Source organism: Coregonus clupeaformis, chromosome 24 (assembly GCF_020615455.1).
Source record: "Coregonus clupeaformis isolate EN_2021a chromosome 24, ASM2061545v1, whole genome shotgun sequence".
NCBI classification, from domain to species: Eukaryota; Metazoa; Chordata; class Actinopteri; order Salmoniformes; family Salmonidae; genus Coregonus; species Coregonus clupeaformis.
This window is the reverse complement of record NC_059215.1, coordinates 43,825,342-43,842,868: the sequence shown is the minus strand read 5'-3', so window position 1 is coordinate 43,842,868 and position 17,527 is coordinate 43,825,342. Positions and strand designations below refer to the sequence as shown.

At 41.6% G+C, this 17,527-nt stretch overlaps 1 protein-coding gene across 3 annotated transcripts in view; it reads right to left on the bottom strand.

Annotated features, from left to right (window-relative positions):
• LOC121538572 (protein bicaudal D homolog 2-like) overlaps positions 1-17,527 on the bottom strand; it is a 92,604-nt gene that overhangs the window by 54,139 nt on the left and 20,938 nt on the right. For all 3 annotated transcript variants that reach the window (XR_006657393.1, XM_041846712.2, XM_045207222.1), the window contains exon 2: positions 2,115-2,327. Coding sequence is in view for 2 of the 3 variants with exons in the window: in XM_041846712.2 (XP_041702646.1) it covers positions 2,115-2,327 (213 nt within the window). In the remaining variant the exon portion in view is untranslated. The remainder of the gene's footprint in view (positions 1-2,114; positions 2,328-17,527) is intronic.

Genomic DNA, 17,527 nt, shown 5'->3' with positions numbered 1-17,527 from the left:
TAAACATTTAAATTTAAAAACTCTTAAGTTTTGAATCTGGCGTCGTTTTGTGTATCAGTTTATAAACAATGTGCCATGGAATCGGTACATCGAAAATCTCTTCCCAACTATTTTGCAATTTGTATGGCACAGCTGTCAATTGTTTGGTCCTTAAATGAAACTGGTATACCTTTTTATTTATCACAATTTTCTTTAACCAAGAAGCAGTTGTTAACCTTTCCCTCCATCACGCCACAGCAGAGACAGGCCGTTAAGATTCCCCTGCTCTCTACTCTCTGTAATTTCAGCCACGCCCAGGTCCCCAGGGCTGCAGAGACAGGACCACATCAGTACGACAGCCATTATGGCGCTCGTTCAATCAGCCTGATCTGTGCCAGTTCACCACAGGGGCTGAAACCATCAGGGTGTGATTAGTCCTGCCTGGACACGCCAAGCAGAGTTCTACTGCTAGCACTGGAGTCAGGCAAGTATGGATCTGTCGTCTAGTAGCAACAGATAGGGTATAAATAAACTACCTGGATGTATAGCAAATATGTATGGGTGTGAACATTGTGCAAGTGACGACAAGTATAGACAATTGGGAAAGATTCAATGCTAGTACGGGTACGTGTGCGCACATACGTATCTGTGAAGGCGAAAGTGTGTGTGTGTGTGTCTATCAGCGATTGTGTAGTTGAGCATGTGCAAGTGTCATTTTGTTTACATATATGCACATATAATAGTCTACAATAGGATCTAATCTCATATACCCAGTCTATATTTATTACCAAATCCAATCATGAATGGTCCGATAAAACAAATCCAGTAATGGGGTGGTTAACTAGAATTTATACTGAACAAAAATATAAATGCAACAGTGTTGGTCCCATGTTTCATGAGCTGAAATAAAAGATTCCAGAAATGTTCCATATACACAAAAAGCTTAATTCTCTCAAATTTTGTGCAGAAATGTGTTTACATCCCTGTTAATGAGCATTTATCCTTTGCCAAGATAATCCATCCACCTGAAAGGTGTGGCATATCAAGAAGCTGATTAAACAGCATGATCATTTCACAGGTGTACTTTGTGCTGGGGTCAATAAAAGGCCACTCTACAATGTGCAGTTTTGTCACACAACACAAAGTTTTGAGGGAGCGTGCAATTGGCATGCTGACTGCAGGAATGTCCACGAGCTGTTGCCAGAGAATTGGTTGTTCATTTCTCTACCATAAGCCGCCTCCAACGTTGTTTTAGAGAATTTGGCAGTACTTCCAATCGGCCTGACAACCACAGACCACGTGTATGGCGTCGTGTGGGCGAGCGGTTTGCTGATGTCAACATTGTGAACAGAGTGCCCCATGGTGGCGGTGGGGTTATGGTATGGGCAGGCATAAGCTACGGACAACAAACACAATTGCATTTTATCAATGGCAATTTGAATGCACAGAGATACCGTGACGAGATCCTGAGGCCCATTGTTGTGCTATTCATCCGACGCCATCACCTCATGTTTTAGCATGATAATGCACGGCCCCATGTCGCAAGGATCTGTACACAATTCCTGGAAGCTGAAAATGTCCTGCATACTCACCAGACATGTCACCCATTGAACATGTTTGGAATGCTCTGGATCCGCATGTCCTGCCAATATCCAGCAACTTCTCACAGCCATTGAAGAGAAGTGGGACAACATTCCACAGGCCACACAATCAACAGCCTGATCAACTCTATGCGAAGGAGATGTGTCGCGCTGCATGAGGCAAATGGTGGTCACACCAGATACTGACTGGTTTTCTGATGCACCAACCTTTTTTTAAAAAGGTTATCTGTGACCAACAGATGCATATCTGTATTCCCAGTCATGTGAGATCCTAATTTCCTGTAACTCAGTCAAATCTTTGAAATTGTTGCATGTTGCGTTTTATATTTTTGTTCAGTATAGATCAAATCATGATAGGATTACAATGTGTCTTTTGTGAATATAGTCTACAGCTGTCCAGAAAATATAATCTGATCACAGGATGCATTTTAATACCAGGTGTAGGTGGGGTATATTAGTCTGTATGCAAACTCGTATCTACAGTAGGATTTAGCTACTGAATCTGTACTTTCTCCCACTTTTTTCTCATCTTACCTCTCTCATCTCCTGGGCGATGGAGGTCAGGCGTTCGTTCTCTGACTGGGTGTTGGTGAGGATGTTACGGGCCTGGCGGAGCTCCGTCTGCAGCTCCAGGACCCGCTGCTCGTAATAGGCCTCCTTACACACCGCCTCCTGGATCAGAGACTCCTCCCTGCTCTCCCCGTCTGCAGCCACCTTCTTATGGTTGGAGTAGGCTTGTCCAAACGCCTGGAGAGCGAGAGACAGGAGGGGAGAGAGGTTAGGGTTTGGTAAATGCAGTGGAAAGGCTACTGTAGGAATATGTTTGAGAAGAGCACATGCATGTGAACAACATGTAGGATTTACTCAGCTGATCTCCTGAGCTACCTTTCCCATTTGGAATTTCGGCCATTTTGAAATGAACCTACTTGTTCAGCTGAAGTTCAGCTGGGGACAGAAGCAATTAAACAGAACAGAGAGGAGAGTGCTGTACCAAAAACCCTCCCTCCTAAAATAGTATATCCTGCAGAGATAACCACTCAATCATAGCAGTTTCCATCTGGATGCCATCATCCTCCTCTGCCATCTCTATTCCTCCCTCCATCATCCCCATCTCTTGCCCCTACCGACTCTCTCTCCTCCCCCACCCTCTCTACCCATAGGATGCTAGTCCATACTGCACGTGCTCACCAGAGACCCAGCAGAAGGCAGTTCAAACAAACAGGAAATGTAGAACAAATCTCAGTAAAGCAGAAGACTTAGGCTATAGGAAACCGAGAGGGCTTGTATTCTCTGGTCCCCTTTTGCCTCTTTGCTGCTATAATGGCCCTTAGTCACTAATGGCGTGTTTCACTATTAATGGTTCCGCTCTCGGGACTGACCCTCATTTCTTAATGGACCACGAGACAGCCCTATCACAGTGCCTGTTCAGAAATGTCTGGCCACACAGAGAGTCTCACTCTCTCTCTCTCTCTCGCTCTCTCTCTCTCTCTCTGAATAATCACCCTCTGATTACAGATTTCATTTCCAATCCCCAGCAACAGTGATCCATTTGTTGGAGATTTACATTTCAAATTTTGTCTCTCAACTGGACTACAATCCCTACGTCTGGATTCACCTGAGGCTATCAGACATCTGACCTTGCTTTAAGCTCCTCTCACTCTCTCTCTGACCCTGACACACACACTACAGTACACACGCACATGACTGCGTCCAGATTTCCTAGTTTTACTGCGTTTCAACATAATCCCAGTAATTCCTTCCTTTAGAGCAGGGGTTTTCAACTCTTCCCCTACAAGGTCCAGAGCCTGCTGTCCCTGATTAGGGGAAGAATGAAAAAACGCAGTAGAACTGGCTTCGAGGTCCAGAGTTGAGTTTGAGGGCTTTAGAGAATAAGGGAAATCTGCACTTTAAAATTACATTTGTGAAATTGACCTAGTTACAGACAGAGTTAAATGAAATATCCTGTGCAGAACTAGTTCAGTGGGTTACAGCCAGCCATGACAATGACATCATGTCTCGTGCATGATGGACATCTCACATGTTGGGGAGAGATATAGAGGTTACAGGAAAGCAGATAGCATCGTTGATCAGATAAACATTCCAGTTGAGAACAACAGTATGCTTTCACTGGAAGCCTGGAACGGCTCTAGAATGGTGGAATGGTTCTGGCTGTAGCATGGAAAGAAGAGTCAGGGACCTCAGGCCACCTAGAGAAAACCCATCTACACACAGGCTAGCACTGTGGAGCATTGGCTAACACACCCACCCACAGGCCTGGAGAGCCTTATGGCGTTGAAGAATGTAAACACAGGACTCAGGGAGCTGGAGGTATCTTATGAACATGCCCCTACATGCCTCTCTGAAGGCCAGCACTGTGTTAGGTTTCCAGACAGACTCAACACTAACGGGTGATAAATGACCAAGCTTGTACTACGTCGACAAACTGTATCCACACGCTTTGAGTTCTAGAACACACCGCATACAGTGTGCTCCAAAACTAGCCCCCGTCCACCCAAAGCTCAACCCACCAAATCAACCGCATCCCCTCTTTGATTAAATCGTCATTAAGAGTAGGGATTAACCCAATCAGAAAGTAGGGGAATCCTATCACTATAATCTGGATTGTGTGGAGAGGGGGGGACTCTGACCCTATCAATCTAATCTAGGGGGCGCGGGCAGGCAAGCTTCAAATGGGGGTCACCCAGCCGAAATCCGCTGACCCAAGCCCCTTAATCTCATCTCCTACGCGTGGGGTAACTTTTGGGGGGTGGGGAGGGAGGAGCACACGCAATCCATAATCATAATGCGGCACCCCTGACACACAGCCTAAAAATTCACTAATCCAGCACCATGTGGTAACTGTGAGAGGATGTGAGTGAGAATTAGCATATTGTGATATGGCTAATAAAAGGGGAATTCATGAAAACATACATTTGTCTGTAAGGAAGGTGACAGCTGACTTTAAGAGAAAGAATCAGTCAGATATTTGTGGTAACGCAGAAACGAGCTACAAGCTCTAGCATGTTGAAAGGGGATGGGAGAGGACAGAACCCACTGGAGGTTTGGCCCTATGAAGCCAACAGGGTCTGATTCCAGATGAGCCCATATATTATGGGATGGATCTAACCAGACTTCCTGCTGAGTTCTGATCCCTATAGGCCCCCAGGCAGACAGCAAAGCACATCATCACAGTTCGCTTCGTCATTATGTGATGTTCTGGGGAGGGGGATGATGTGGTGTCATCTCTGATCTTCCTCTCTCTCGCTCTCTCTCTCTCTCTCTCGCTCTCGCTCTCTGTCTTCTTCTCTCTCCCTGTCTGCCTCTCTCTCTATCTCTCTCTGCCTCGCGCTCTCTGTCTGTCTCTCTCTCTGTCTGCCTCTCTCTCTATCATTCTTATTGGCAGACTAAATAGCCTTGGTTTCTCAAATGACTGCCTCGCCTGGTTCACCAACTACTTCTCAGATAGAGTTCAATGTGTCAAATCGGAGGGCCTGTTGTCTGGACCTCTGGCAGTCTCTATGGGGGTGCCACAGGGTTCAATTCTCTGGCAGACTCTATTCTCTGTGTATATCAATGATGTTGCTCTTGCTGCTGGTGACTCTCAGATCCACCTCTACGCAGATGACACCATTTTGTATACATCTGGCCCTTCATTGGACACTGTGTTAACAAACCTCCAAACAAGCTTCAATGCCATACAACACTCCTTCCGTAGCCTCCAATTGCTCTTAAACGCTAGTAAAACTAAATGCATGCTCTTCAATCGAACGCTGCTTGCACCCGCCCGCCCGACTAGAATCACTACTCTTGGCGGGTCTGACTTAGAAACCGTAAACTCTCCTTCCAGACTCACATTAAGCATCTCCAATCCAAAGTTAAATCTAGAATCGGCTTCTTATTTTGCAACAAAGCCTCCTTCACTCATGCTGCCAAACATGCCCTCTTAAAACTAACTATCCTACCGATCTTGACTTCGGCTATGTCATTTACAAAATAGCCTCCAACACTCTACTCAGCAAATTGGATGTAGTCTATCACAGTGCCATCCATTTTGTCACCAAAGCCCCATATACTACCCACCATTTTGACCTGTACGCTCTCGTTGGCTGGCCCTCACTACATATTCGTCGCCAAACCCACTGGCTCCAGGTCATCTATAAATCACTGCTAGGCAAATCCCCACCTTATCTTAGCTCATTGGTCACCATAGCAACACCCACCCGTAGTATGCGCTCCAGCAGGTATATCTCACTGGTCATCCCCAAAGCTAACACCTCCTTTGGCCGCCATTCCTTCCAGTTCTCTGCTGCCAATGACTGGAACGAAATGCAAAAATCTCTGAAGCTGGAGACACTTATCTCCCTCACTAACTTTAAGCATCAGTTGTCAGAACAGCTTACCGATCACTGCACCTGTACACAGCCCATCTGTAATTAGCCCACCCAACTACCTCATCCCCAAATTGTTATTTATTTTGCTCATTTGCACCCCAGTATCTCTATTTGCACATCATCTTCTGCACATCTATCACTCCAGTGTTAATACTACATTGTAATTATTTTGCACTATGGCCTATTTATTGCCTTACCTCCATAACTTACTACATTTGCACACACTATATATAGATTTTCAATTTATCTATTGTGTTATTGACTGTAAGTTTTTCTTTATCCCATATGTAACTCTGTGTTGTTGTTGTTTTTATCACACTGCTTTGCTTTATCTTGGCCAGGTCGCAGTTGTAAATGAGAACTTGTTCTCAACTGGCTTACCTGGTTAAATAAAGGTGAAAAAAAAAAATATTCTCTCTGTCTGCCTCTCTCTCTCTCTCTGCCTCTCTCTCTCACTCTCTCTCTCGTTCCTTTCCTTCTCTGTCTATCACCGACAGAATTACAGGGGATATGATTACTAGTCATATGATTACCAGAGGCAACTTGTGACTGATCTTCAAGGGGAAGGAGATTGGTATGGGGAATGATTACTCATTTATTAATCACACAAACTTGAAACTTGAAAATGGTGAGGACAGAGGCCTGTGTTTAGTATCAACTAGCAGGTCCTCTAAAAATGTGGCCTGATTATGACATCTAGGAGAGTGGAAAATATGATTGGCCAAAAGATCCGCAAACAAATCCTGGAAACAAAATGGATCCATTGTTCAATAGACGTTGCGAAGACAGAACTGTTTTTGACTTAACAAAAGGCCTGTGTTTGTTTGCAAAGGCCTGTGTTTGTTTGCATCTCTGCGTTTTCACACATCGTTTTAAGCTGCAGGTCGAATCAGAGTTGGACTATTTGTTACAATGTATTTTTTTTTCGTTTGGTCTGGTTGCCAAATGTTAAACGAACAAAAATTCCTAAACAAAACCATGTGTCCATGCAAGTCATTACTGGACAAAAATGCTCACGTTAAATCCATGTATGATTAACATGAAGCATCCGTCGTGTGTCCCAATCTTTGTATTACTTTCGCTCTGGTCTTCCAACAACATGTGGGAGGATACAGCGCAATAGCTGCTCTAACTGTGACGTGAAGAGTCTATATTCTATAGCCTTACCCCCGGTATAGCCCCCCGTCTCCCATAATCTGCATCGGATGAGCTCATAAATGCTGCTGCTACTCACAGAATGTTTCAGAGATCTCCATTTGTGATGCTGCGTGCATTTCATCAAATGCTCGCAGTCAAACAACCAATAATAAGGCGCAACTGGTTATTTTCCTGTGTTTGGTCCGGACTCACCTGCAGCGAACTGCACCACGGTACGAACTGAATCGGACCAAGACCATCCGTTTTGAGCGAACCACGGTGCATTGTTTAGTGCGCTCCCGAGTGCAGATAGTGTTCACACCAGTCCAAACGAACAGAACTAAGGGGCTAAACACACCAGAGTGTCAGTGTTAAGAACCTGACATGTCCTGATAATAGTTATTCCCCTGTAATCTGACAACACAGACACCACAGAGGGTTAGGGTTCAAAGGTCACTGATTAGAGGACAAGGCCTATCAGGACTGAAAAAGAGCTAGCGTGTGTGTCAGTCAAATCTGTTATATGATCCTAGACAGCTCCTGGTCAGGATGACTGACTACTAACTCTTTAAGCCCAAAGACCACCTGCTTAAAGCTATACATCAGCTCAGAGAGCAGGTTAGAGTAGAGTACAAGGGAAGGTCAGGTCAAAGAGTTCAACCTTGTTCTTCTACTCCAACAACCATCATCCCCCATCCAGCCACCCACTCACACACCACCTTCCTCTAAACCTGTGACTAGACAGTAGAATAGACAGGGGAGGGGCTGTTGTTGCTATGTTACAGGTTTAAACAGATCAATATCTTCAACCTTAAGAAGCTGAGCATGTGAAGCCAAACTAAAACCCCAGCCACATGAGATATTCTATTTTTTCTCCCTCATGTTCCGATGGGAGAGAACCAGGCTTCTTGTTAGAGGGGTTTGAGCAGGGCCAACCCTGTGGGTGAAAGAGGAGGGAGATCCTCCAGAGTTCCAACAAGACCTTCAGAAGCAGAAGATCAAACTAGCAGAAGCTAAGCCCAATCTTCTCTGCACCTTGGTGTGTGTGTGTGTGTGTGTGTGTGTGTGTGTGTGTGTGTGTGTGTGTGTGTGTGTGTGTGTGTGTGTGTGTGTGTGTGTGTGTGTGTGTGTGTGTGTGTGTGTGTGTACTGCTGCGGTCTACTGAGAAATGCCTATGGTGAACTAATCGATGCCAGATAGTTTTTAACAAACATTGCCTCAGGACCAAACCCTGTTAGAACCCATTTTATCCGGATCAATTACCATTTGGATTTGGATCAGCTTCCTCCAATCTCTGACCTTCTGATGATCCCTTAAACTCTATTTTAACGCCATACTGCTATCCCCCCATTTTCAATCACAAACAGAAAACAAAATGGCCCTGAATGAAAAAACGGCAGGAGAGAGAGAAGAGAAAGACAGAGACAGGGGGAGGCAGAGAAAAAAAGGCCAAAGTCTTTGTTTGGAACCAGACAGCAGAGCGCTGCACCTTTCGTAATGTCACTCGACACACAGTGATGTAGCGAATGACCATACATTAGCCCTGGGCTGTGGGGTAACTAGAAACCAACTGTGGTCATTGGGCTTGTGTAGAGGTCAGACGAGCTAACCTTGGCTATCCTGTAAGCCTTTGGAACTCATTGAGCCTTAGTGGTCGTATTTAGGGCTGTTGCGGTGACCGTATTACCACCACACCAGCGGTCACGAGTCATGAAGGCAGTCAAATTCCATGTGACAGTTTAGTCACTGTAATTAGGCTTCTCCAAGCTCTGATGCTGCTGATGGTCATTAGTAGCCTACCAAACTTGCTAACTGCCTGGTACTCTGCACTCTATTGTCCCTCTAATCACTCTGACACCAATGCAAATGTTTCGAAAATGTAATCAAACACTTAATGAGAGCCCATGCACTCATGTTGCGCAACATTTCAATAGGCTATGCAATTGCGCAAGAAAACAGAGTGATGGCCTCTACTAAAAAGAGGAGGATCCCATCAGCTTTCTATAGGCTAGGCCTACTATATTTATTTCTCAACTTTCATAATATTAAGCACATTGCTTATATTTACAACAGGAGTATAGCCTACCTGGCTGGCATGAAAATAAACCACCGGGAAAAGCATCCTCCATACGCTATTTAAGTGCATAGATGACATGTATTTTTTTCCACTGACACTGTTTCGATACAGGTGCATGATAATGGTCCATTCTAAATCAAAACAAATTTCACACATATATTATTTAGTATATGTGAAGACAAGATTAAATCAACAATAGTCTGATGGGTGACAATATTAGCCTATCACTTGTGAATTATTTATGATCACTTGTGAATGATGCCCAGCATAAGAAGCAATGCCTTTTTTTTGCGACTTTTTCTAATCATAGTCGCACACCTCATGTAGCCTAGCCCATAGGCCTATATGTTTTAATAAGGTTTGTATCACTAAAGTGGCCAAATAACTTCTTAATATTAAGCACATTATTCCACTTTATAAGGGGTGTAGAGTCTAACTGGCATACTTAAGCAGCGCGTGAATTTCAAGTTTGGGGAAGATAACCCGGAATAGACTCCTTCAAATCGTTTGGAGAAAATATCCTTTCTATTTTATTCAGTTATGTTCAATAATATTCTTCATACTATAAAATAATTTAAAACAATGCCACGGAATTCTAAGCAAATCTTGTCTGCTAAATTAACTAGTGTAGCCCACAGCCATATGGCATAGCCAGATCAGGGCCTACCATAAGGACAACTCAGAGTATGCTATTCTGTTCTTCTGAAATAGACTACATTTTCTTCATATCATGTTTCTTTAGACCTGTCTAAAATAAGTAATGGATATATTGTGAAGGTGTAGGCTATATTACATGGATTTATTAGACTTTAAAAAAATGTATATGTTCCAAAGGTCTGTAGGCTATGTGTGGAAGCCAGGAGATGCTAAATGTGTTTATATTAATTAACGGTCAATTTCCGTGAGACCGACAGTTATTTGCATGACAATCACCGGCTGACAAAATTCCGTGACCGCCACAGCCCTAGTCGTATTGACCATTTACTGTCCTCGTCTCAAACTGGGAGGGTGGCAATACTGGTGAAGAGACAGACACAGAGTGATTAAACAACAACAGAGATAGAACAACAGAGAAAGAGCACAAAAAAAACACAGATCTGGAAAAAGTGAATCAGAAAATAAACAAATATTGACATCAAAAGGAAGCTAGCAAGGGGAATAGTGATTCAAAAGAGATCGATAGAGAGATAGAGAGAGAGGGGTTATCTGGCCCCTGCATTTCAGTTTCAAATGGGAATGGATGGATGTGAGCAGCATACTGACCTAGAGAGTAGCCAGTCAGCACAAAACTGCTTCATGAGCTCAACAACAAACCCAAGACTATTCAATGTGATAGTTTCTATGTGGCAGATTCTGATAGCTAAACAAATGGTACGCACCCTGGCTGTTTCAGACAGGACAGGATTGGGCACACTCACAGGGCAATACCACACAGGAGGGGCACGCAACACACCCACAAGGCACCACCACCCGCAGTACAGCCCAGAGAGAGAGAAAGCAGATGGCAAGAACTTTGGTCCAGCACCACACAGTTTTACAGATAAACATACTATGAACTTCAACTAGGTGACTATGGAAACAAAAACACTGACTCACAGTTAAACATGTCACTGAAGGCTAAATACACACACTTTCTATTAACCACATACAGATTATACAGTTACCCATACACAAACATACACACTCACACCACACTCCCAGCTCTGGCATGCAGAAGCAGTAGTGTTCTATTATAAGAGGGCTGTAATGGTTACTCAGACAGGCAGTCACAGAGTTGATGATAATCAGTAGCTTGACCCTGCATGCCTCTGCAGTGCCTCAGCTCAGTGAAGACTGTTCATCGTTTCAGTGTTATAAACGTCGTCAGAGCAGGGGAGGTTATGAGGGGGGGAAAAAGAGAACTAGCTCAATGGTTCTTCCTGCCTCGTGAATCGCACCTCACATGGAGCGAGAGCGAGAGTCTTCTGCAGTAAACAGAAAAATCCTCTACCTCCCTCTCTCTCCCCCTCTCATTCACGGGCCACAGTCTCACAGAGCTTTGAGGTGTGTCTGCAGTTTCTATATTTAGCGCCCATTATCTAATGCTTACAATTATGGATTTCTCCCAGTGTGTTCTTCATAATGGGGACACACGCTCACGGACACGGGCGGACAGACACACTGACCTAGCACTGGAGGCTCTCTCGCATCCATTTACTCCCTCTAACAGCATCTGAGGCCATTTCTATTTCTAAACGACAAAAACGCTGACCCAGTTTTTCCCTCATCTACATCTGCCTGCTACCCCTCCATAGCCTTGGTGAGGAATGTCAAGCCCTTCACATGTGTATGTGTGGCTCTGCTAATCATTTACCTAGAGAACAGTGGCACTGGCAGTTGATGTGCCCGAGTGATCTCAAAGCCAATGGCACAGTTTTAATGAGAGACAGAGAGATAATTATCACCCCTCTCTGAACAAGGAGAGAGACAGAGAGAGAGAGAGAGAGAGAGAGAGAGAGAGAGAGAGAGAGAGAGAGAGATAATTCCTCACATCAGAGCGTTAATGCTGTTTCTTTCCCTATAGTTCAAACCTCATCTCCCTAATCACGGAACACCTACAGTAGGCTCTCATCATGTCACACGTGACATGGGCTATGTTACCGTGACAACTGGACCTGTTCTACATGCACATACAACAGATAGAACCCAAGTAACATATTGCATTTCCCCTCCAACCCTCAGCAGATCCAGACATGAGTCATTTAACAGGAGATAAAAGATGATCTGATTAACGACTAGGCCCTTCATTGTATGGACCTATTTCAGAATAAGAATCATCATTTCAGAGAGCGAGAGAGGAACAGGGTGAGAGAGGGAAAGGAACAGAGAAGCAAGGGGGATAAAAAAGAAAGGAAAGAAAGAGGTGGGGTGAGAGGGAAGAGAGAAGAAGAAAGAAATAAGAAAATTAGGGAAACGGAGGTAAAGACATTAGCTATTGTCTGGCAGAAAGCCACATCGACTCTCTGCACAGAACAGAGCCACTGGACTTTTCACACACACACACACACACATACATTTGAATGTACACACTTAACAAACCGGCTACTTGCACATTTTCATTTTTCCTATATGCCCTCCAGTCAAGTGTACTGCAGCACCTGGAAGGAATACTACACCAAAGAGCCTAGGGAGCAGTGTGTGAGAGGTTAGACACAACTCGCCAACACACACTAAATGAAACTCACAGACACACAATAGGAAAATACCTTAGCAGAATAGGGTTTTGTCTGGTTGGGGAGTGTTTTTGTGTTTTCCTCTGCTCAGCATGAGACTAAACTTTCTAAAGACCTGAGGGCTTGAACCTGAGATATCTAAACTTTAACCCCTAAAAAACAACTACTAGGCCCGAGAGAGTGTACAGCTCCAGGGCAGGAGGGTAATGCTAGATGGAGAACGCCAGAGGCAGAGAGAGAGGTTGGAGAAATGAGAACCCCCTGACACACCCACACACCTCTTTGCAATGTCTCCGCGCTAGAATGCCCTGCTATTCAGACTCAGGAGGCCCTTTACACGGCTGACAGAAAAACATCAGCCTACAGTGTATCTCTATGATGCACAGGAGGCTACTGAGGGGAGAACAGCTCATAATAATGGCTGGAATGGAGCGAAATCAAACACCTGGAAACCATGTGATGGATGTATTTGATACCATTCCACTGATTCCGCTCCATCCATTACCATGAGCCCGTCCTCCCCAATTAAGGGGCCACCAACCTCTTGTGCTATGATGTCTCCTCTCAACATGGGGAATAGACTACTGCGGCTATCAGGCTATCCACTTCAGTCTGATTAGTGCCATCATCAGATGGGATTGAAGAGAATCATAGGCCTTCCTTTTTTATTCCTAAAATGTACTCCTAGTAGCTGTGTTAGCTATCATGTCAGCTGTGTTAGCTATCATGTCAGCTGTGTTAGCTATCATGTCAGCTGTGTTAGCTATCATGTCAGGTGTGTTAGCTATCATGCAATCTTCATCTTCCCTTTTAACCCTTATTTTACCAGGTTAGTAGGCTGAGAACAACACATTCTATTTTTACAGAGCTCCAACACAGGGAAGTTAAGAAATGTTGAATGTATCATTTTGAAGTTTACTGAAACACCTGTTGCACTGTTATTAGACTACACAGAAAGAGAGAGACTGTGTCTGTATCTGTCTGGGGCTCAGTGTGTCAGTAGTACTGTGTTATTTCAGGGTAAAAGCAGTCATTATCTACCCCTGGCGTGGCATTAACCCACCGAGCTCTGCACTCAAACACTTTCTCTTTGTTATATAAAGAGGTGTTATCTGTGGGTGGTTTTTAGCAGTTAGGGCCTATTACACAATATGTCATGTTTAATGTAGTATAGCCATGATCATTCCAGGCCAGAGATGAGTGAAATGTACACTTGCCCTAAATAAACCATGCTCCATATTCAACACTAATATAAAATAATAGAAATATGTGTGGTTAGGAGGTAGGGTAGTTTTCTGAACGGGTTGGATCTGAACTGAGTTAGTGGTTTATTTACATAGGAAGAACAGGAGGTTAAAACTCTTGTTTTAAAATATTTGTGTTATTTCTCCCTCCCCCACAAAAAAACAGTTATTCTGCCCGGGTGCTGAATTTCTGAGAGCAATTTTCTTTGCTTATTTCCCCCAGTCTCAACAGACAAATATGGAATGGGCAGGTTAAACTAACAATGCCTTACATGCCACATTTATTCAGATTACAACCTCTCACTTTCGGTTACTTGAAAATTAAATAATCTCCAAAATATTGCTATTTTTAAAACAAACCATAGAAAGTTGGTTGCCATTTCAGTTTAATCCACCAGAAAAGACAGAACAAATAATACAACAAATATTGTGGTTAAATTCAAATATACTAATTGATTAAAAGAAACTGTATTTTTTCGATAAAATTTAAAAACAAAATGATATAATCTGTAAATTATATCATAAATAGGACTGGTGGAGTTATGTCACAAATGCAGCTAACAAAAATATATGGAAATGTCTGCTCTACCCAAAATGACAACCAACTAATTGCAGCTAATGTAAAAAACTGTAAAAATAAAGAAAAACTCTTGAATGAGTAGGTGTGTCTAAACTTTTGACTGGTACTGTGTGTGTGTATATATATATATATATATATATATATATATATATATATATGAGAGCCGGAATTCTTACTGGTTGGTAGGTGACCAAATACTTATGTCATGCAATAAAATGCAAATTAATTACTTAAAAATCATACAATGTGATTTTCTGGATTTTTGTTTTAGATTCCGTCTCTCACAGTTGAAGTGTACCTATGATCAAAAATTACAGACCTCTACATGCTTTGTAAGTAGGAAAACCTGCAAAATCGGCAGTGTATCAAATCCTTGTTATATGTATGTATGTATGTATATTTACACAAAAATATATGGGGGAATGGAAATGATGCAGACAATTACATTGATGGAAGCTACAATCTATCTGCAATATTAAAGCTGATTTACCCCCTAAACTGATTTACCTGCCTTATATGCAGTCTATTGAATAGTAAGGAACCATCTGTATAATATATTAGAGGATGTTTATATACAGCAGTCTATAGGAAATAAGGAGAGCAGCTGTAAGGAACCATCTGTATAATATATATTAGAGGATGTTTATATACAGCAGTCTATAGAAAATAAGGAGAGCAGCTGTAAGGAACCATCTGTATAATATATATTAGAGGATGTTTATATACAGCAGTCTATAGAAAATAAGGAGAGCAGCTGTAAGGAACCATCTGTATAATATATTAGAGGATGTTTATATGCAGCAGTCTATAGAAAATAAGGAGAGCAGCTGTAAGGAACCATCTGTATAATATATATTAGAGGATGTTTATATACAGCAGTCTATAGAAAATAAGGAGAGCAGCTGTAAGGAACCATCTGTATAATATATATTAGAGGATGTTTATATACAGCAGTCTATAGAAAATAAGGAGAGCAGCTGTAAGGAACCATCTGTATAATATATATTAGAGGATGTTTATATGCAGCAGCCTATAGAAAATAAGGAGAGCAGCTGTAAGGAACCATCTGTATAATATATATTAGAGGATGTTTATATGCAGCAGTCTATAGAAAATAAGGAGAGCAGCTGTAAGGAACCATCTGTATAATATATATTAGAGGATGTTTATATGCAGCAGTCTATAGAAAATAAGGAGAGCAGCTGTAAGGAACCATCTGTATAATATATATTAGAGGATGTTTATATACAGCAGTCTATAGAAAATAAGGAGAGCAGCTGTAAGGAACCATCTGTATAATATATATTAGAGGATGTTTATATACAGCAGTCTATAGAAAATAAGGAGAGCAGCTGTAAGGAACCATCTGTATAATATATATTAGAGGATGTTTATATGCAGCAGTCTATAGAAAATAAGGAGAGCAGCTGTAAGGAACCATCTGTATAATATATATTAGAGGATGTTTATATACAGCAGTCTATAGAAAATAAGGAGAGCAGCTGTAAGGAACCATCTGTATAATATATATTAGAGGATGTTTATATACAGCAGTCTATAGAAAATAAGGAGAGCAGCTGTAAGGAACCATCTGTATAATATATATTAGAGGATGTTTATATACAGCAGTCTATAGGAAATAAGGAGAGCAGCTGTAAGGAACCATCTGTATAATATATATTAGAGGATGTTTATATACAGCAGTCTATAGAAAATAAGGAGAGCAGCTGTAAGGAACCATCTGTATAATATATATTAGAGGATGTTTATATGCAGCAGCCTATAGAAAATAAGGAGAGCAGCTGTAAGGAACCATCTGTATAATATATATTAGAGGATGTTTATATACAGCAGTCTATAGAAAATAAGGAGAGCAGCTGTAAGGAACCATCTGTATAATATATATTAGAGGATGTTTATATACAGCAGTCTATAGAAAATAAGGAGAGCAGCTGTAAGGAACCATCTGTATAATATATTAGAGGATGTTTATATACAGCAGTCTATAGAAAATAAGGAGAGCAGCTGTAAGGAACCATCTGTATAATATATATTAGAGGATGTTTATATGCAGCAGTCTATAGAAAATAAGGAGAGCAGCTGTAAGGAACCATCTGTATAATATATATTAGAGGATGTTTATATACAGCAGTCTATAGAAAATAAGGAGAGCAGCTGTAGGGAACCATCTGTATAATATATTAGAGGATGTTTATATACAGCAGTCTATAGAAAATAAGGAGAGCAGCTGTAAGGAACCATCTGTATAATATATTAGAGGATGTTTATATACAGCAGTCTATAGAAAATAAGGAGAGCAGCTGTAGGGAACCATCTGTATAATATATATTAGAGGATGTTTATATACAGCAGTCTATAGGAAATAAGGAGAGCAGCTGTAAGGAACCATCTGTATAATATATATTAGAGGATGTTTATATACAGCAGTCTATAGAAAATAAGGAGAGCAGCTGTAAGGAACCATCTGTATAATATATTAGAGGATGTTTATATACAGCAGTCTATAGAAAATAAGGAGAGCAGCTGTAAGGAACCATCTGTATAATATATATTAGAGGATGTTTATATACAGCAGTCTATAGAAAATAAGGAGAGCAGCTGTAAGGAACCATCTGTATAATATATATTAGAGGATGTTTATATACAGCAGTCTATAGAAAATAAGGAGAGCAGCTGTAAGGAACCATCTGTATAATATATATTAGAGGATGTTTATATACAGCAGTCTATAGAAAATAAGGAGAGCAGCTGTAAGGAACCATCTGTATAATATATATTAGAGGATGTTTATATACAGCAGTCTATAGAAAATAAGGAGAGCAGCTGTAAGGAACCATCTGTATAATATATATTAGAGGATGTTTATATACAGCAGTCTATAGGAAATAAGGAGAGCAGCTGTAAGGAACCATCTGTATAATATATTAGAGGATGTTTATATACAGCAGTCTATAGAAAATAAGGAGAGCAGCTGTAAGGAACCATCTGTATAATATATATTAGAGGATGTTTATATGCAGCAGTCTATAGAAAATAAGGAGAGCAGCTGTAAGGAACCATCTGTATAATATATATTAGAGGATGTTTATATGCAGCAGTCTATAGAAAATAAGGAGAGCAGCTGTAAGGAACCATCTGTATAATATATATTAGAGGATGTTTATATACAGCAGTCTATAGAAAATAAGGAGAGCAGCTGTAAGGAACCATCTGTATAATATATATTAGAGGATGTTTATATACAGCAGTCTATAGAAAATAAGGAGAGCAGCTGTAAGGAACCAT